The sequence below is a fragment of the Cavia porcellus genome, unplaced genomic scaffold (genome assembly GCF_034190915.1).
Source record: "Cavia porcellus strain 051 isolate PalLab524CR breed Dunkin Hartley unplaced genomic scaffold, mCavPor4.1 scaffold_19, whole genome shotgun sequence".
In the NCBI taxonomy this organism is placed as follows: domain Eukaryota; kingdom Metazoa; phylum Chordata; class Mammalia; order Rodentia; family Caviidae; genus Cavia; species Cavia porcellus.
The window spans coordinates 64,761,954-64,781,687 of record NW_026947502.1 but is presented as its reverse complement, the minus strand read 5'-3'; the positions used below and the strand labels follow the sequence as shown (position 1 = coordinate 64,781,687).

At 47.6% G+C, this 19,734-nt stretch overlaps 3 protein-coding genes and 1 long non-coding RNA gene across 6 annotated transcripts in view; 1 reads left to right on the top strand and 3 right to left on the bottom strand.

Moving 5' to 3' along the window:
* Positions 1-2,823: 2,823 nt before the first annotated feature.
* Positions 2,824-7,472, bottom strand: Gpaa1 (glycosylphosphatidylinositol anchor attachment 1). 3 transcript variants are annotated; one of them, XM_013145749.2, is made up of 12 exons: positions 7,265-7,472; positions 5,682-5,861; positions 5,486-5,597; positions 5,108-5,255; positions 4,929-5,030; positions 4,639-4,835; positions 4,369-4,565; positions 4,117-4,270; positions 3,858-3,953; positions 3,524-3,714; positions 3,273-3,443; positions 2,824-3,159 (listed from the first exon to the last, which is right to left on the bottom strand). In XM_013145749.2, exons 1-12 carry the CDS (start codon positions 7,303-7,305, stop codon positions 2,916-2,918), a joined length of 1,833 nt encoding a protein of 610 aa, XP_013001203.1. In that variant the 5' UTR covers positions 7,306-7,472; the 3' UTR covers positions 2,824-2,915. The 3 variants fall into 3 exon arrangements, with proteins under 3 accessions (XP_013001203.1, XP_003463731.1, XP_013001204.1); XM_003463683.4 differs by lacking the exon at positions 7,265-7,472 and adding an exon at positions 6,130-6,355; XM_013145750.2 differs by lacking the exons at positions 4,117-4,270; positions 7,265-7,472 and adding an exon at positions 6,130-6,355 and having other exon boundaries at positions 3,858-3,993.
* The window catches only part of Oplah (5-oxoprolinase, ATP-hydrolysing), a 33,541-nt gene continuing 20,262 nt past the window's right edge, over positions 6,456-19,734 (top strand). Inside the window, exon 1 of the mRNA XM_005000878.3 lies at positions 6,456-6,597. The gene's annotated coding sequence lies outside the window, so the exon portion shown is untranslated. The remainder of the gene's footprint in view (positions 6,598-19,734) is intronic.
* On the bottom strand, positions 7,534-9,803 carry Exosc4 (exosome component 4). The gene is made up of 3 exons (XM_003463682.5): positions 9,376-9,803; positions 8,062-8,268; positions 7,534-7,940 (listed from the first exon to the last, which is right to left on the bottom strand). The coding sequence occupies exons 1-3, from the start codon at positions 9,544-9,546 to the stop codon at positions 7,581-7,583; spliced, it is 738 nt and encodes a 245-aa protein (XP_003463730.1). The 5' UTR covers positions 9,547-9,803; the 3' UTR covers positions 7,534-7,580.
* Positions 15,110-19,349, bottom strand: LOC111755175 (uncharacterized). The gene is made up of 4 exons (XR_010041266.1): positions 19,088-19,349; positions 18,489-18,984; positions 16,811-16,869; positions 15,110-15,275 (listed from the first exon to the last, which is right to left on the bottom strand). It is a non-coding gene; the product is annotated as an uncharacterized LOC111755175 (long non-coding RNA).

Here is a 19,734-nt window from a genome sequence, read left to right as displayed (position 1 = left end):
TTCCTGCAAATGAAGCCAGGTTTTGACACTCACGACAGCCAGGGTACTCCATGCTGTTATCCTCTTCCTTTAGCATGGTGGTAACTTCTGGCCCAGACACACATTGCTCCATGAATTCAGAAGAGATTGTGGTTTAGTGAGGTAGTCTTGGAAGGACTCTCCTTGAAATCTGCCCTTGCTTACATGCTGTTGGCCACAGCATAGTCCAAAGGCCATGCTTAGCTACATAGACTAAGGCGTATCTTCTTGTAAGGTGGACTGTATTCATGCTCAACTCAGAGTTCTAGAATTAAAGAAGTTGAAAAGGATACCAGGGGACAAGCACAAGACTGTGCCAGTCCCCAAACCACACTCAGCACCTCATACCCCTTTTACATTCTATTACACCTTTGAAGAATCACTTTACCTATTTGGCTGTAGTGGGGATTGAACTCAAGGCTTTATACACGCTGGGTAAGCATCCTACCATGAAGCTACATCCTCAGTCCTTTTTGTTAGGACAGTCATGCTAAGTTGTTCAGGCTGGCTTAGAACTTCTGATGTTCCTGCCTCAACCCTCCTGAATAGCTGATACAACCTCCTTCTTTGTTGTTGGAAATAGGGTATTTTTTTTTTTTTTTTTGTCTTTTTCCTTTTTATCGGTACCAGGGATCGAAATCAAGACTGCCTGCTTGCAAGGCAGGCGCTTATGCCGCTGAGCTAAATCCCCAGCGCGGGAGATAGGGTATTACTGTTGTCTCAACTTCAAGGTGCTGGGACTACAGAATTATATCACTGATAGGCTCGTCCCCTCACACTTTTCTTTCTGAGACAAGGTTTTGTTATGTAGTCCAAGCTGAACTCAAACTCAGTGATCCTCCTTCCAGGCTGGGGATTTAGCTCAGCGGCATAAGCGCCTGCCTTGCAAGCAGGGAGTCATGAGTTTGATCCCCGGTACCGATAAAAAAGGAAAAAGACAAGAAAAAAGAAAAAGTATACAGTGATCCTCCTTCCTTAGTTTCCTAAGTGCTGAGATTACAGGCATGTGTCACCATGCCTGGTTTATTTTGGCTTTTGAGACAGGGACTTCCTTTACAGTTCAGGCTGGCCTTGAACTAAAAAAATGTAGCCCAGGCTAGCCTCAAAGTTGTAGTAACCCTCCTGCCGCCATCTCCTGACTGCTGGAATTATAAATGCATGCCACCATGTTTGCTTCTTTCCTCACGTTTTTTTAAAAAAATGTATTGAACAAGAGATATTAGGGAAAGTCAGGACACAAATCCCACCTCCCTGAAAAAGCAGCCCTTTCACCGGTTGCTCCCAACACTTGTGTTTAATTCTGCCATGTTCAGAATGTGAAACGTTTGGTTTTCTTACTTAACCTGTCCCAGTTCAATATCACTTTCATTTGTGCCTTAAGTGATGACAAAGTGCAGTTATAAACAGCTGAGCCAAAGTCCAGCTAAAATGTAAAGAGAGGGTCGACTCACAAAGACACATGTGGTCCATGGACAACACTCTCTGGCTCGAGTTGGTAGGGAAAAGCCTGTAATGCCACCTAGGAGGTGCTGCTGGGGCACTAAGAGGTGGTAAATAGGAAGGCTAAAGGCAGACAAGTCAATGACAGTGAACTCTGCCACACTTCCTTTACATTAGACATGGGACAGAGGGTTTGGAGTCGCCAGAAACTCCAAGATCTGGAGCTCAATGGGTAACCATACCATGGAACTGAGTCAAGAAGTCCCCTCACCTCCAGGTCAAGAAATGCTTCCCTGGGAGGACAGCCCTGCCACAGAGGCAGTGGAGTCAGAGCAGGTGGAGTAAAGGGCTCCCAGGCCATGTGCTACTGCAGGATGCTGCAGTGAGGAAAACTGGCCCTGAACCAAAGGCTTCACATATGACAGCAGGCAAGTATTCTACGCTACTGAGCTAAACCCCTAGAACTCTTTCACTTTTTTGAAATTTGGGGCTGGGGATATGGCTCAGCAGCACAGTGCCTGTCTGGCAAGTATGAGGTTCTGACTGATTCCTGGTACTGAAAATAAATAGGCCTTGAACCTGTGGGCTTTCTGTTTCAGTCCTCAGTAGCTGGGATTACAGGTGTGTACCACTATGGCCAACTTGCCTCCTTTTCTAACACTAAAATTTATACATGGCTGTGTCTGGCCAAGGAACCTTTGCTTTCCATTGGTGTCTCAACAACCTTGGTGCTAAGGCCCAAGAAATGGTCTAACCAAGGGACACATTCAGCTTTTTCTTTTCTTCTAGGATGAACACCACAGTTCCTTTTTTAAATCTAGGTACAATAATCAGCTTAAGGTGGGTATGGTAATGCACTCTTGCAATCCCAGCACTCAAGAGGTGGACTGCTGCAAGTCTGAGGTCAGCCTACACTGTATAGTGAGTTCATGACCAGCCAGAATTACATAGTGAAACCCTGTCTTGATGAAACAAACAAAACTCAAAACCCAAAAACCCCTGCTCTTCTCTGTGCTGGTCTGTCAGTGCCCTCCCACTCTGGCGTTCTCACTGCTCATTGCTTCTGGGTGTCAGCTCAGCTTCAGGTATTGTCCCTGCCCTATGTTGCCCCTTTGTTCTTAGGTCCATTCCTGTCCCAGCACCAGACAACCTTTGGGTCAGGATGTTGCTTCTACGGCTGAGCATGTACCTGTTCTTTTAAAGCTTGGGCCAAGATCACATGTGGCTCTCTTGATGCTGAGCTCTCCTCCTGACAGCAGTGCCACAGTAACGACACCATTTGGGCAGTTCCTTCAGGAAGAAGGTATGTGGCAACACCCAGCCCACCATTCAGACGCCTGGATGAAAGCGAGCCAGGAGCCCAAAGAACTGAAACAGATCATTTATTTATTTTCCAGGGAGGAGGTAGATGGAGGACTTGGGGAGCCCTGTTCCAACATGTGTCCAGACAGCAGATCTTACTTCCAGAAAAGCACATTCCAGAAGAGCAGCCAGCAGGGATAAAGGCCCAAGGCCAGCAGTGGAAAGAGCAGGGAGCCGTAAGTGTGGTGCTCTAGCACACCCTGTGCCAATGCTGACAGGAAAAGCTGCCAGCCCTCCGCCAGTGACAGCGGCATCTCCTGCAGTTCTCGCCACAGGAACAGGCTGCCCAGGAGCATGGCTGCTGGGCTGGTCAACACCAATAGGGCAGCATACAGTGGCCTGGGTAGAGTAGCAAAGTCAGAGAAAACTGCTGTGGGAGGCAGTAGACCGAATGAAGGTGGGCTATGTGGTGAGGGGCACACTGAGAGAGGTGGGTACCAATTACTACATACCGGGGCCCATGGGGCTTGGTGAGTACAGCAGTAGGCACCATGGTGGCAGCTAGCAGGAAGCCCAGTGAGAAGTTTGTTAGGATAATGCAGCCCAGCTGTAGTGCTAAGTAAATCAGGGCCACCAGTTTCAGGGCCATCCATCCCCTGTCTAGAGCCTGTGCGGTCATCATCCTGCAAAGAGAAAGGCTCACAGGCAGCCTACCTTCATATCCAGGTGCTCTTGCCTCCACCTGCCCCGCCCAGTGCCTCACCGGTGGGTGTTGTGTGGAAGGGCCAGGCCCGCTGCGTAAATTGCCAGCAGTGTCAGCACCACAGCCTCAGCCTCAGATACTGGAAAGTGTTGGGTGGCCACATGTTGGCCCATCACAGGCAGGATGTAGAGGGCTAGGCCCACAGCCTGAGAGATCAGAAGGGGTGCGACGAGCGAGGCCAACCCTACACCCTAAAGGGCACATGGTACTTGAAGATGGTCATGGGCCAAGACAGCCCAGCACCACCTCCTCCCTGGCTGATGCTAAGTGACAGCAGAAAGTACCACCTGAGGCCCTAGAAGCTAACCCAAACAGCAGAGAGGGGTGTCATCACCTGTGATGGGAGGAGGAAAGTGCTGGGTCGAGGGGACCCCCCATCTTCCTCAGGGCCCATTCCAGTCTCATGCAGTTGCATCCACAGCTCCAGAGCATGGTATGCATCAAGGATGCCATAAAAGGTATGATGGGATCTGTTGGTAGAGGCCCAAGGTTCTCCCCCACCCCATCCCTAGAGCAAGATGAAGGACCGCCCCCAGCCTAGAGTTGAGGGGATTCAATCCTGGCTACAAGTGGACAGTGCAGGTACAGGATATCTTGAGACCAAGGACCAGGAGCAAGAAGCCGGCAGCAGGCATGTAGAGGCCAATGGAGACGAATCGGGAGAGAGCAGGGAGCAGGTAGAAGAAGAAGGACTGGTGCAGGCGTTCTAGGAGATGGTTGAGCTTGCGGAACATTCCCTCTAAAGCCCTGTCAGTCAGGTATGCAGTAGATGTAAGGTTGGCCATCTCTCCTTCAACCCTGCTGACACTGCCCTGAACATGGGAAAAGGAGCAAGGGCTACTTACTTTCCCACTGCTACCAAGTCATACTTGTATTGGCGGAAGCTATTGATTCCACGAAGGGTGAGAGCCTCTACTCCATAGCGCAGGAAGAGGCCATGAGGACCATGGGGACGGCCAGAGGCCTGCCGCAGAACCATCAGCAGCAGTGTCTGCAGCCCCTGCAGTGGTCCGTCCAGTGATGTCCAGTCCTGGGATTGCAGCTTTGGAGGCATAGGGAGAGGATCAGATAAACCCCTCACCAGAGGCCCTGTGCTCCCAAGCAGGTGGTCCCACCTTGCCCTGAAGTGTACATAACAGCCCCCCTTTCTGGCAGAAGGTCTGGAAGAGGTTCAGGAGATCAAGATTGGGCAGCTGTCCATTGAGTCCCTCCACAATCACATCCAGGCTGGTGACTACATCACTGCTCAGCTCCAGGGCCACTGCTGCCTGAATGGCCCCAGCCCGGCCCTGCAGGGAAGATGATTGCATGCCTGTAGAGTCAAGCACACAAGCATCAGAAGGGGCAATGGTGAGGACAATTGACCCCGAGAAGGACCATGACAAGACATGGTAAGAGCACCTACCAGTAACATTGATGTCGTGGTAGGCTTCAAGCCAAGCCTCAGTGCCCAGAAGATCATGTTCAGTCAATAGGAAGATGATATCTTTGGCCCAGTATATCTGCCCTGGAGGCCAAAGGTAGGGTCACCGGGGCCTGGAGCATTGGTCAAACTGTCCCTGGCCAGCAGACCCAGAGCCTCACCTCGGAAATGGGCAGCAAGTGCTAGAAGCAGCCCCACAGCCTGGCTATTGGTAGAGTCTGGGCCACAAGGTACAGTGAGCACCAGGGATTCGGTGCTGGCAGCACGAGGGGCCCGCAAGATGCCGTACACGTTGGTTCCGGACACCATCTGCACAAGGAATTGGTGGGAGAAGCCTCATTGTAATTCCACAGCAGAGGGCTGAAGCCTCTTCTCCCACTCTCCTGGCCACACAGGGCTCATCACAAGGGCTCTTCGAGGCTCTAGATCATCCCTCCCACTGACTTTCATGGCCCCCAGTCACCCTCCAACATGACTGTCAGCCCAGGCCACCCCGGAAAGGTGCTTTTTTGTCCCAGGTACACCCCCTCCCTCAATACATAGCGCTCGTGGGTCTCATCTGGGAAGGGCAGTTTTCGGGAGAAACTCTGCGTGTAGACCTCCAGCCCTACTGACCGCATCGTCCGCTCCAGCCAGGCCACTGGCAGAGCCCTGAAAACACAAAGAGAATTCTGTGTAGAGGTCCCTAGCCGTAGCCACAGGTGTTTTCCCCTTGTCCACTGCTCTGCCACTCACCCAGACTTTCTGCGGTATGCAGCGAAGTCCCGAGCAAACATCCGGGCGCGGTCTCCGCCCACAAACTGTTCTTCCACCATGGTGGACCCCATGGCGTTCTCGGACATGTAAGTGCGCTGGGTCAGTGGCGGGAAAGCCAGCGCCAAAAACCAGGCAATGCCCGCCACATAACTCAGCAGGCTGCGAGAGAGGACAGAGAGATTCAGTGAGCTAATTAGTGGTCCTGGGACGCCAGCTGAGGCTACTACCTCCGCACCACGGGACACAAGGATCTAAGATAGACCGAGAGTCACGGCATCCAGCTGAACCCCGGGCCTGACACCGCGTGATGCAGACGGCGTGGGGCGGGGGTGAAGGTGCGGAGAGCCGCAGGGACCCTGGCTGTGAGCGAAGCCTGTAATAATTCTAACCAGGGCCTCGGCCCCGCCTCCCTAGAGCCCATCCTCACCAGAGCGGCGCGTTCAGGCGCAGTACGAGGCGGGCAAGAGCGCGCCGACGCACCGGGTCCGACAGGAGGCCCATAGCGGAGAGGGGCAGGGCTTGCGGCTTGGGTACCTGGCTCCCGCAGCCAGGTAAGACAGTGGAGCGCGCTCCACTTCTGTCAGACCCGGGGCCCCGCGCCTGCCCGCACTCCCGGCCCCGGCAGATCCCGCCTTCGCGCTGGCGCTACGCATGCTCACAACACTTCACCACTCCTGCCTTACCTATTGCGCAGTCTCAGAGCTGTGGAGCATGGGAAAGGGGCGGGATCGGGGCCTGGGCTGAGCATTTGATTGGGCAGGGCCTACGAGAGGGCCGTACCAATCACGCCGGAAGCGAGCAGTGAAGTTGCCCACTCCCAGAATAGTAGGAGGCAACGACAAAGCGCCGACTGAAAGGCTGACAGGTTTCAGAGGACCGACCACGCACAGGGCAGGTGGGTGGAGAGCCGGGGGCGGCCGTTGGAGCACGGATGCCTGTCTGAGGGCCTGATGACAGTGTGTGAGTGGAAGGGCCAGAAAGGCCTTCCGTGAAGGAGGCTCAAGCATTGGAAGATCATTTTTTAATGGATGTCGGCAACCAAAAAACGACAGTGGGTGCGTCCTGGTAGTCACCTGGATGCTGGTTCAAGGACCATCAGATGTAAGCTCTTGGAGGGAAGCTGTACATCGAACTGCAGGGCGAAATGGGCTTCAATAGATCTAGGGAGTGTGGAGCACAAAGTGGGGAGTATATTGTTCTTGTCCAGGCCAGGGCTCAGGCACATCTGAAGATAGTTGGGTGGATGGGTTTGCTAAAGAGTGCATGGTGAGGGGGCTGGGGATTTAGCTCAGCGGCATAAGCGCCTGCCTTGCAAGCAGGCAGTCGTGAGTTTGATCCCCCGGTACCAATAAAAAGGAAAAAGACAAAAAAAAAAAAAAAAAAAAAAAAAAAAAAAAAAAGTGCATGGTGAGCCAGGGGGAAGGTCCGAACTGAGGGGAAATGATCAGCGAAGAACAAGGAGGGGCTTGCTGTAGTTTGAGAGCGAAAAAGGCCCAGAAAGCTCCCAAGGGGAGAGGGATTAGTCCAGCCTCTTGCCCTGCATCTTTATAATGGGTACTCACAGCCAGCCAAGTTCTCTCTGTCTTTGTGCTGAGGTAAGCATGACAGGCTATTTTGGGATGTGGCTCTTCATGGTCCAGAAGGCTCTTGCCACCCAGGGACAACATCACCTCACTCCCCTCCTGTTTTCCTCTTCAGAGTTTGAATACTGAGACTACAAAAAGGTATGTAGTTCATGTGAGAGGGTAGTACGCAGGTCAAGCCCAGGTAGCACCAGACCTGGCTCTGCTGGACTTTGAGCTGCTCTGGAAGCACTGTACAGTGAGACATGTTGAGCAGAGAAACAGGGATTTATTCTGGACATAAGTGGCCAGGTGATTAGTCCCCCAGCAAGATACTGGCTTCACGCACATGCTGTCGGACCACACGGTCCAGCAGTGTATGTACGTCCCGGGCAGCCTGGGCAGCAGCTTCTAGCACCCACTCTAGGTGGTCCTCATGCAGCCGGGCATCCATCTCAAGTAGTGCAATTTGGCCTGAGGCTGGCAGTAGTGCCAGGGCTAGCTGGGGACCACCAGCTGCTTCTTCCACATGACTGAGATCTGCCAGCGCTGTGCCATCCACAAAACCAGCTGAACACGCACATACAAAGTCCCGCATGGGTATCCCAGCATCCAGCACTGCCAGTGTGGCTGCATTCACACAAGCTGCGTACGTCCCACCATCTGCCTGCAGCACCTGCAGAGACATCCCACCTTGGGAAGTTATAAGTCTTATTAGACCTGCTATCCCACTACCATCTAGCACTTCAGCTCCCGATACACTCCAGTCCCCTGGTTGAGAGCTATAGCAGGCTTACCTGTACATAGATGTCAATCTGGGAGCGTGGATGCAGCTGTGTGAGGATGGCTGCCTCAAAAGTCTGGCGTAGTTGAAGGCCCATCTCACAGGACTTTCGGTCCCCATGTGCCCGTCGTTTGCGCTCACCTGTGCTGAAGGTTGCTGAACTGTACTGACAGTTCACCAGGGCCCGGTCAGGCAGGGCTCGAGACCGGGAGCCCCGAATCTGGAAGAGAAAGAATATCTCTTCCAGCTCATATTCCCTAAGGGCTGGAGATTTAGCTCAGTGGCACAAGTGCCTGCGTGGCAAACACAAGGTTGTGAGTTTGATCCCTGGTACCGGAAAAAAAGACCCAGGTCATATTCCCCAGTCCTCTGTAATTCAAGCTCCCTTTCTTCTCTCCCTCCAGTCTCAGAGGCAGCTACTTTATTTCCAAAACATAGCTGAGGGGTGAGTCACTTGCCAGTCCAAGTTACTATCACCTCTGTTGTGCATGCCTCTATCCATGCTTGCTCCATTTCCTCCTAACCCATTCTCTATCTGGTGTGTTCACACGCATTGTCTGATTCTGTCTCACCTCCATGCTCACATTCCACTTACCTTCCAAAGACCTCCCTTTACGTATATGATATAATTCCAAATCCTTTTTTTGGTCTACAAAGCCCTGGCAAGCCTGGTCCTCACTTCCCTAAAATCTCTGTAACCTCATTTGTAATTCTCACCTCTTGCCCCACCAGTCATCATTTTGCTCTGCAGAAATGCCATCCTTGTTTCTACTGTGGCCTGTAGTTTTGTGGGTCTAGCTGTGTATTTCAGGCTGGCATTAAACTCACAGTGTAACCCAGGATGGCCTCAAACTCGAGGGTATCTTCCTGTCCAGCCCCACCACGCCTAGCTTTTTCCACGTTTTAGAGAGCTGAGCTCCCAAACACGCACTTGCACTGAGCAGACATTTTTTACATTTCTGCGCTGTACAGGCCCTGTTACAGTGTTGACCACACAGCAATAAAGGCAGACTGTTTTATTTAAAGACCCTATTCAGAAATTTATGATTCTGGGGAGAAGGCAGATGACGAGAAAGTAAAACTGACGTTCGAAGTGGTAGGTGCAGAAAGGCAGGGAGGCGTGTTGTAGTGGATCGCAGAGGCTCATCTTGACATGGAAGTTGAGAGGTAAGGGAACCAGTGGCAGAGCCTGGCACGTCGAAGAACCGCAGAAAGGAGTGCAGGGCCCACCCGAAGCAGCACTGTGAAGACCTTGGCGTTTACTCGGTCCTCAGCTGCGTAAACAGACGCTCCCCATCGCCCCGCCGCTCCCGCACCGCACACTCGCCTCGTGCGGCCCATAGACTACCGCCAGCGCCTTGGTGTTGCCTTGCTCGATATACGCTGAGCCGTCGGCCTGCGCGAACACGCCCATCCGTGCCTGTATCTTGCGCAGCTCTCCAGCGCGCCGCCCGTCCACCCGGTAGCCCTGGTCCGACAGGAGCTCCAGGCCCGCCATGCTACTGGTTCCGCTCTCTGCCTTACAGAGAAATCGGTTACTGACTGCCCCAGTCGGGGTCTCCGGCGGCCTGATTCCTGTCCCGGAAGCTAAGGCTTCCGGCGGTCCGGCCGCCTTTTGGTTCCGAGAAGGTACACTTCCTGGTGGTGTCTGGGCACTCCGATTACGGTTTCCGGCAACCAGGCCACCTTCCGGTTCCAAGGAACTGCTCCTGGCAGTCCAGCGCCTTGGAGTGCACCGGCTTCCGCGGTCTCACTTCTCACTTCCGCGTTTGGGGAGGGACAGATGTTTCACAGGTGCCGGAAGTGAAGGCTGGCCAGCCTCTGAATTTCCCGGCCACGCCTCTTTGTGTAACTGCGCGCGGGTCGCTGGCCCTTTCTTTGGCTTCATTGCGTTGCCGGGATGAAACGGCGGCCGCAGCGTAGGTTTCGCTCAAACTGAGACGAATTTTCTTATTCTTTTTTGAGGCAGGGTCTCACACTCATGGCGATCCTCCTGTCTCAACCACTTGAGTACTGGGATTACTCAATTTGAGACTCGTTTTCTCTTCTGGTTTTTATATATTGGTTAGCTTAAAAAATAGATGTAATTTTTGTTTAAACGAACTTTTTAGTGGAGCAGGTTTAATATTCTCTTTCTTTTGATTATTTTGTCCACACCTAATAAATGGACCTTAGATTTTCTTAATGTCACCTGAACACAAGCCAGGTGATAGAGTTATTTCCAAAAGATGAAAAATATTAACAAAAGATGAGAAATATAAAATAAAAAGCGGCCTTTATTCTGAGAACACGGAGAGAGATGACCGGCAACCCCCACCGCTGGCGTCCGGCGATCTCTCCGGCGGACACGCGGCGTGGGGGCCTGTAAATAGCCTCGGTTTGGGGTGGAACCTAAGGCGGGCATTAGGGATACATAGGTAGCCCATTGGTCCTAGGTTTGGCGCCATATGTAAATTCCCAGGGGCGGGAAGATGGCGTCACAGGTAACTTCCTAGGGGCAGGGCAAGATGGGGCTTCCTGCTTCCGGCTGTGGCTTTCCTGGCTACAGTGTCCTGTCTGGGCCAAACCTTTCACCAGGCATGGTGGCACAAGAGGTTCGCAAATTGGGGGCCAGCCTGGCTAAATAGTGAGATCTTGTTTTTTTTTTTTTTTTTTTTTTTTTTCTCTAAATTTCATTTTATGTCAAGGAGAAAAAAATAACAAAATTTCAGAACATTTCGATCAGGGCAACAATGGTAACATTTATTATGCATTATCATTACGAAATCATTAACCTAGAGCACAACATATCTGCATTCAGTTGTCGGAATAATACTGGCACAAACCTTTTTCTTCAGTGAAATCAGTAGTATAACTATCTTAGCTATTTTTTTTTTATTGGTACTGGGTGTTAGGATTATCTTCAGAGAATAAAAGATGCTTCTAAAAGTTGAGGAGTATAACACAAAAGAGGCCTTTATTTCGGGAACATGGGGAGAGAAGACTGGCGCACTGGCCGCTGGAATCTGGCGATCTCTCTCTGGGACACGTGGCCTGGGGGAATATAAATAGTCTAATCATAGGGCAGTGCCCTATGGCCTTTAGAGATGCACAGGTATTTCATTGGCACACGTTTGGCGCCAGGGACAGGTTCTTAGGGATGGGGGTATAGGGTTATAGGTAATCTATAGGGGCGGGGGTGGGGCAGGAGCCCCCTAACTCCAGCTGAGGCTTTTTTGGCTAGAGTGTCCTGTCAGGGCCAGCAACCCTTTCACTGGGGATCAAACTCAGGACCGCATGCTTGCAAGGTAGGTGCTTATGCCACTGAGCTAACTCCCCAGCCCCTATTTTTTTTTATGTACATACAAATGTACATACACATATACATATATTGTTTCAGCTTCTTTCAGAGACGATAGGATGTTTACATGTGTGGTTTATTTTACTAATGAACATGGTCTAAAGTTGCATCCATTTACCTATAAAAGCCTGGACTACATAGTGAGATCTTGTTTAAAAAAAAAAAAAAAACCCAGATGATAGCAAAGCTGTGCACTTGTACAGGTACAGCTACAGAGTAGCTTTTGGAATTCTTAGATACCGGGAATTAAACCCAGAACCTGTATGTGCTAGGCAAGTACCTTGCCTCCTAAGAAAGTCTCTAGACCATTCTAATTTTTTTCTTCAAATTTTGAGTCAGTGTCTTGTTAAAATTGCACAGGTAGGCCTCTAAGTTGTAACCCTCTTGTGTCAGTCTCCTAGGTAGTTGTAATTTCAGATGTGTGACACTATGCCCAACACATTGTGGTTTTTTTTGTTTTGTTTTGTTTTTATTTTTTGGTACTGAGAAACTCAGGATCTTGCTCTTGCAAGCAGGTGCTGTGTCACTGAGCTATATCCCCAGCCCTATGTTTTTAATGAGATTGTTTAATACCCACTTTTTTTTTTTTTGTGGTTTTCAGGAAAAACAAAAAGCTGGAAACCTGACATGGTGGCGTGTGCCTTTAATCCCAATACCATGCGATCAAAAAAGTTTGAGTCTAGCCTGGGTACTTTAGCAACTTAGTGAGACTCTATTTCAAAGAATAAAAAGTTTGGAGTTATAGCTCAGTGTAAAGGATCTAAGTTCAAGTTACACTACCAAAGAACAAGCTGAAACAACCCCCCCCCCAAGAAACTGTATGAAATTTTTCCAAATTGATTGCTTGATACCCACAGGGTGGATGTACTAGGATATATTCCTGCCACTGTCTCATGATAAACAGTTGGACTATATTGTCCTTTTGGGTATGTGTTTGGGGGGAGCTTTACTTGGGAGTCAGGAGTTCTTTTTTTACCCTGTCTCACTAAGTAAGTAGAGTAAATCATGTTTTTTTGTTGTTGTTTTTGATACAGGTCTTACTATCTAATTTAGGCTTGCCAGGAACTCGATGTGATCTTCCTGCCTCAGCCTCCAGAGTGCTGGGATTGAATGTGTGTGCTAGCTCAAGTGTCACACCCAGTTCAAATTATGATGTTTTAAATAAGCTTTGTCAACTTGTGTGTACAGTACTGTGTTGTTACTCTTGAATATGTAGCTCTGGTATGTTCCAGCCTCATGTGTTAGTTTAATCTTACATGCAGTAAAATTGGGATGGCTTTCTTTCCCATTACCTTTAGTCTTCAGGTTGCCTGTGTTCAGTGTCACCAGCAGGGAGTTTATGAACCCATTAAACCCATAGGCCACAACTTACATTCCAAGTCAGAGTAGAAGGATGAGCCTAAAGTGTTGCAATACTAACTGAAAAGACAGAGAAAGGCTTACCTTGAGGGGCCTCAGGAAGGCCATCAGGCTTGTGTCCCGGCATGGCCATATATGGTATCTCAGCATTTGTGTCCTTCCATGACATCCAGCTCCCACATTGCAGTCAAATGGGCTTCCATTTTTCTCTTTGGAACTGCCAATTTCCTTACCTTTTATAGAAAGAAATTGTATGCTTTTAAAATGTCTTGTTACCTAACCTCAGTGGCTTCAAATAATGAAAAACATTTTATTATATTTAAAATTCTAGAGCTTCCTTATGCTTGTCTAACTTGCACATGCAGCCATTTAAAGTCTCGCATCCTTGGTGGTTGGTACTGGCTGTGGGAAGGACTGTCTGAGGCTGTCATACACTTGTATTTGGCTTTTCCATGTGGCCTGGCTTCCTTGGAGCTTGGCAGCTGATTCTCAGGGTAAGCTTCTTGAGATAGTACAGTACCTTATAGAACCTTATAATCGGGGCTGGGGATTTAACTCAGCGGCATAAGCGCCTGCCTTGCAAGCAGGCAGTCATGAGTTCGATCCCTGGTACCAATAAAAAAAAAAAAGAGAGAACCTTATAATACAGCCTTGAAGTCACAGTGTCATTCCTGCCAGACCTTGTGGGTCAAGGCAGGCACAGAGTTCTGCCCAGGATTAGAGGGAGGGGACACAGACCACATTCCTCAATGAGAACAGTGTTGCCTTTATGCTATAAGAAAGGCAAGTAGCCAGGCATGCTGGTATGGGCTGGGCCATACAGTCTGCTGTAGAGACCCTAAGATCAGCAGTCACAGTGATCCTTGGATAGTGGTGATGATCTCCTTAAGGCTGAGTTCAGGAGTTGTGAGCAAGCCACATCTGCAGGTCGTTCAAGCCATGATGAGTCACCATTCTCTGCCTGTAGCCATCCTGACCCCTGTAGCCCAGCTCTGCAGCTGTTCCTTTTCTTATGGGTTAAGGTTGTCCTGTCCTGTCTTTACCGTATGTGCTTAAACAAGTAAGATGCTGTGGGGAATTCCTATAGGTTCATTGCCCCCATTGTATGGTACGGGCCTTAACAACTCACAACAATCCAGATAATGTTTGTCGTCAGCCCAAGAAATCTAAAGTGAGCCAGTGGCAACTGCTGCTTCCAACCCAGTTAATCCTTGCTATGTCCCCTGAGATAAGTGTCTCCTAATCCCAGGACATGGCAACATCTTGGGTTCAAGGTCTGGGGTTACTCACCTCTTTACACCCTAGCTCCTCTGACCCCATATTCTTGCTGTAGGCTATATAGTGGATGGCCCTAGTTTTGGGGGGATCTAAAGTTTATATAAATTTGGGGACTGTCTTAAGGATGCCAAGACTACCCTTGAATTCAGCAATTTGCTAGGAGGGCTTAATAGAGCTGTAAGATCTCCGTCGCGAAGAAGGCCCCAAGGATCCAGCTCTCATGTAAAATCAAGGGGTTTTTATTGTCTGCGCATGTGAGGGACCCTCTGACCGCACTCCGGTGGGAAAGGGGAGCGGGAGACAGCCCCGGGTAAGGGAGTACAGAGTATATATAGCCGAAAACCTCAAAACAAGCATTGGTTACAGAAGCAGATGGCATTGGTTAATAGGGGTCGTGTCCTTTGCTTACTGGTGGGTGTAGGCTATCTGCTGCAGGTGGCTTGATGTTTTTGAAAACTCATATCCTGTCTGGCAGGGTCAATAGTTCATGGTGGTCTTATTTTTGGGGACGTCGGATCACAACTTCCCTATCAAGTCAGAACATCTGGTTGTTCTGACTGAGTGACAAGGTAAGAGGGGTTTCCTGAATGTTTTAACTCTTCAGAACTAAGCATGTAGGCACTAATGGCTAAGACTTTTTTTTGGTACCAGGAATCAAACTCAGGACCTTGTGTTTGCCAGGTAGGCACTAATGCCATTGAGCAATATATCCAGCATGGCTAATATTTTTTACTAAGAAAATAATAAATGAAAATGAGTCAAAGAAAAAGGTTTGGGGGCTAGGGATTTAGCTCAGGGGTATAAGCACCTGCCTTGCAAACAGGCAGTCATGAGTTCGATCCCCAGTACCAATAAAAAAAAATAATGTAAAGAAAAAAGTTCATGGGATGAAGTCCAAAGAAAGTCAAGTGCAAGCTTCCACAGCCCTTTCCCTGGGCACTCTGACAGGACAAAGGTGGCATGGGTGTGGTGCTATCTAGCTGAAAGAATGTAGATAGACACTTCCTGCCTGGGTTTTTTTTTATGACATATTGTCTGCACGGGCACCCTCTTGTAGGTATTCAGATTCCTGAGTCAGAATAAATGAAAGTATTCATCATAAGCTATATTTATTTGCATGAAAAATTTAGAATTTGCCACTATTTCAGGTAATGGGAATCATGCCAACACCATGTTCCCAGATGGCAGCCAGTTCTGCAGATTTGCCTTTTGAAGGAGAGGAGTCTTTGGCCTGGTGTGGTAGTTCTGTTCTGCAAGGAAGTACAAGGAAAACAAAAGATTATATATCCAGAATTAAAAAAATACAGTAGGAAGATTGATCCTAACATGCAACAAAACTTTCAAAAGATGGCAAATTCCACAAACATAACAAAATTCAGAAAACCAACATTCTATTAGTTAACCCTAACATATAATTAATTCTAACATGTTTACCCTACGTTTTTTGGAGGCATACTCTGATACCTTTTGAAGATGACAGTGTTTTTCTGGTGTTACTATCTATAGAAGATAAATTATCCAACATGTTTTTAAAAATTCTTTTTGTCTTTTCCTTTTTTATTGGTACCAGGGATCGAACTCATGACCACACACTTGCAAGGCAGGCGCTTATGCCACTGAGCTAAATCCCTAGCCCCATTCTAACATGTTTGATCAAAATTTATTTTTATTGCTTGTAGTTTAGATAAGTTGCTTTTAGGGAGCAGCTCCTTCAGATAATATCCTGTAATTTTTTTTCTCTTAGACAGTGTCTCACTATAGCCCAAGTTGCCCTAGAACTAACTTGCTATGAACCCCAGGATGGCTTTGGGCTCATGATCCTCCTTTAGCCTCTTTAGTGCTAGGAATATCCCATAAACTTTTAGGACTTGGTTAAATTTGAAGAACCCTCTATCAGACTTCTTTCATATGAATCATAGGATTTTAAGGCCCTTTAGGTTTTCTTTTTGAAATGTAGGACTTTGTCCACACATCCTCTTTTGTATTGGGCTCCCTTTGACTTTGAATATATCTTGGTGTCTTTACTTTTGCCATGGGTTGCACTTAAGGTGGTACATTGGAATTAACTTGCCGGGATTCAAATAACGTTTCAATGGGATTACAAATACAACTTTTTGGATTATGAGGAGAACTGGAAAAGGGATCATAATACTTGGATTACAATGTTCAATATTTGGATTACAATAGATTTTTTTCAGCTTTGATTTTGAGCCTCCAGAAATGTAGGAAAATAAATTTCTGTCATTATTTTCTTTCTTTGGCAGTACTGGGGATTGAACCCAAGGCCTTTTTACTGAGCTACACTTCCAGCCCTTTTCATTATTATTTTGAGACAGGGTCTTTTTTTTTATTAATTTTTTTTGTCTTTTTCTTTTTTATCGGTACCAGGGATCGAACTCATGACTGCCTGCTTGCAAGGCAGGCGCTTATGCCGCTGAGCTAAATCCCCAGCCCCCATTGAGACAGGGTCTTGCAGAGTCACTAAGTTGCCCATATTGGGTTTAAACTAATAACCCTTTTGCTCAGGGATAGGTGTGTTGATCTAAAGTAATGACTGTTTTAAAAGATGTTTTTAAGGGCTGGGGATTTAGCTCAGCGGCATAAGCACCGCCTTGCAAGTGCGCAGTCATGAGTTTGATCCCCAGTACCAAAAAAAAAAAAATGTATTTAATTTTTATTTTAAAGCAAATAAAACCAAGCAAAACAAAACAGAACAAAGCCAATCAAAACAAACCCGTGTAAGTGACACAGCACTTCAAAACAATAGGAAATCAACAATGGTTACCATAATGACTCCTGCTGTCTTCAAAATAGCTGCAGATACCTTCAGAAATAGTAAAAAATCTAACAAAACACAACAGAATAGAACCAGTAAAAAAACAATGAATGCAATAAAGGACTTAAAAAAAAAAAAGGTAATAGGGCTGGGGATTTAGCTCAGCAGCATAAGGACCTGCCTTGCAAGCAGGCAGTCGTGAGTTCGATCCCTGGTACCGATAAAAAAGGCAAAAAAAAAAAAAAAAAAAAAAAAGTAATAGTAAATCCAAAGTGGCTACCATAATATATCTTGTTATCTTTGAAATAGCTGCTTGTGCCATCGGATACAATAAAATCAAACAAGACAAAACAGAACAGAATCAACAAAGCAATGAATATGATACAGGGCTTCAAAACAAGACAATACAGAATTACCCTCAGAAGGCGATCCCGGCCAGGGGTTTAGATCAGTGGCATAAGTGCCTGCCTGGCAAGCACTTTGATCTCCGGTATCAAAAAAAAAAAAAAAAAAAAAGAAAGATAAAAGGAGTTCTCCCATAGATGCTACATGTTACCATCATCTGAATAGATGATCAAAGTACCAGCTTTAGACCTAAAAAGTCAATAAGACACTGAACTGAAGCATTAAGTTGTATTTCACCTCAATACCTATCACCAGGCAGCCTGTATTTCTCTGAATCAGTGATCTCTTACAGTGGGAGGGGAGGGGAGACAGCATAGTGATACTGGCTGTTCTTGTTTCCCAACCCATGCGCCAGAAGGGGTAGCATCTCCTAAGCCTCAGGCTGTCCCCTCAGTGGCCTGCATGTGGTATCAGTTTGCAGGGAGGGCTTGCTTCTTGGTGACTTCTTGTTCTCTTCCCCAAAAAAGATGTAATATTTTGTCATGAGCCAAATATGAGTGACCGTGACCCAGAAACACAGATTCAAGTTACCCCAAATGAGATGTTCTACCATGGGAGAAATCATAAAATAAAATAAAGTTATAGGCCAGGAACGGTGGCACATGCCTGTAATCCCAGGATTTGTGAAGCTGAGGTAGAAGGATCCCTGCGAGTTTGAGGCCAGCATGGGCTGCACAAGGAGTCTAAAGGCCAGCCGGAACTATATAGTGAGACCCTGTTTCAAAAAAAAAGTCATAAATCATGTGGGATTATTGGCTAGGTGGGCTACAGCAAGGTGGGGAAATCTATAGGCTTTGAGGTAGGCTAGAAAAAAAATACAGTGTTATGCCTTGTATCTAGATGTCCCCCCAAAGCCTCATGTAGACAAAGGTAGAGCTTGTCTGAAATGGTTGGATATAGAGTGTGTGATGCTAGGGTTAAGGCTATGTCCCACTCTAGGTGTGAATGTTACCTAAGGGTGGGTAGCCTGGATAAAATATAAGGTACAGAAAGCTGGCTGCTTGCTGCCTTGATGCCTTTTGCCTGCTATGAACTGTTTCTCCTCTGCAATGCCCCTCTCTCATACCACCCTGTCTTTGAAACAACCAAGGCATGAACTGAAACCTCTATAAACTGTGAGCCAAATAAACCTTTTCTTTTTTAACTTTGGGTTTTGGATATTTTGTCTCAGCAATGAGAAAAAAGTAACGAAGATAGGTAGAAAGGAAATGAGGAAATTTTCATTTTGAAGAAACTAATTTTGAGGAAACTAGAAAACTAAAGCTTCAAGACACAGACTTACCCAAGGTCACACTGTCTTTCAGCCCAAGTATTTTTCCTCCTAGGCTCCTCCTAAATATCTAAGAATCTTAAAGATATAAGAAGTCTTGTAATTATATTTTGTTCTGTGCTTTTCTCTCAATACTTTAAATCCATGAATTCCAAAGACTTCCTCTCACCAAAAAACTGTAAAATTAGTTGGATGCCATAGCTCTAAATTTAAAACACATGCAAATAGCTTGTATTTTAATCTAGCTGATGAAGTCAGTTTTGCTTTCACTCACTAACGGGCAACCTAACTTTAAGGCAATAGACACCAAGTAAACAATAAATAACTGTGTCAGTAGTGTTCGTAGTGCTAGGCCTGACTGTTAAACTCAAGCTCTTCTGCCCCTTCCCTGTGGCTGTTGATTCAGGTGCTGAAGGTCCCACATCAGGATTTGAGCTGTCGGAGGTTGGAGATTTAGCTCAGCGGCATAAGCACCTGCCTTGCAAGCAGGCAGTCTTGAGTTTGATCCCTGGTACCGATAAAAAGAAAAAGAAAAAAAAAAGTGTAAAAAAAAAAAAAAAAGATTTGAGCTGTCTTCTGGTGCCCTTTGGCCTGTGCTTCCCCGCCCTTACCTTCCTGATAAAGCCTGTGAAGCTCCAGGTAGGGTGGCAGGATTGTAGGCCTTATCCCTCAGCTTGTTCTTCCCAGAGTGGAAACTCTGCTCACCAGTTGGGCAGAGCTAGGACCAAGACTTATTGAACTTGCACAGATGCTTCTTACTTTGCTGTGTGCCCTTTGGTCAACACCCTGAGCAAGAAGGTCACCTAGCTGCCTTACAAGGTCACCATGCTGGCCTACCTAGCATTTCTCCCAGCAAAGCTGGTCCAAGGGTGGGACACTAGCTCCATCTGCTGAACCAGAGAAGCAAGTGCAGGAAGGGTGATAGTGATATTAGTGGCATCTGTGCCCTAGCAGGGGCCACCGCCCCGTCTCTTCTAGCAATCAGGGAGGGGCAGCTTCTGCCAGTAGGCAGGCTCAAGTAAGTCTGTGGTGTGAGACTCCAGTTTCCATCCCAGGTCTGAAAGGTGTCCTACAAAAACTGCACAGGCTGCAACATTGCAACTCTGCAGCCAGGCCCTGAGCCTCTTCAACCTACTTTGCAGGTTACCACATACGGTGGTACAGACTGGAAGCCTGGGTGCAGCGCGGCTGCACTGAGAGGATTCAATTTGAATGACTGTCTTTTCAGCCTGAAGATTTTGACCTTGGACGTGTTCCT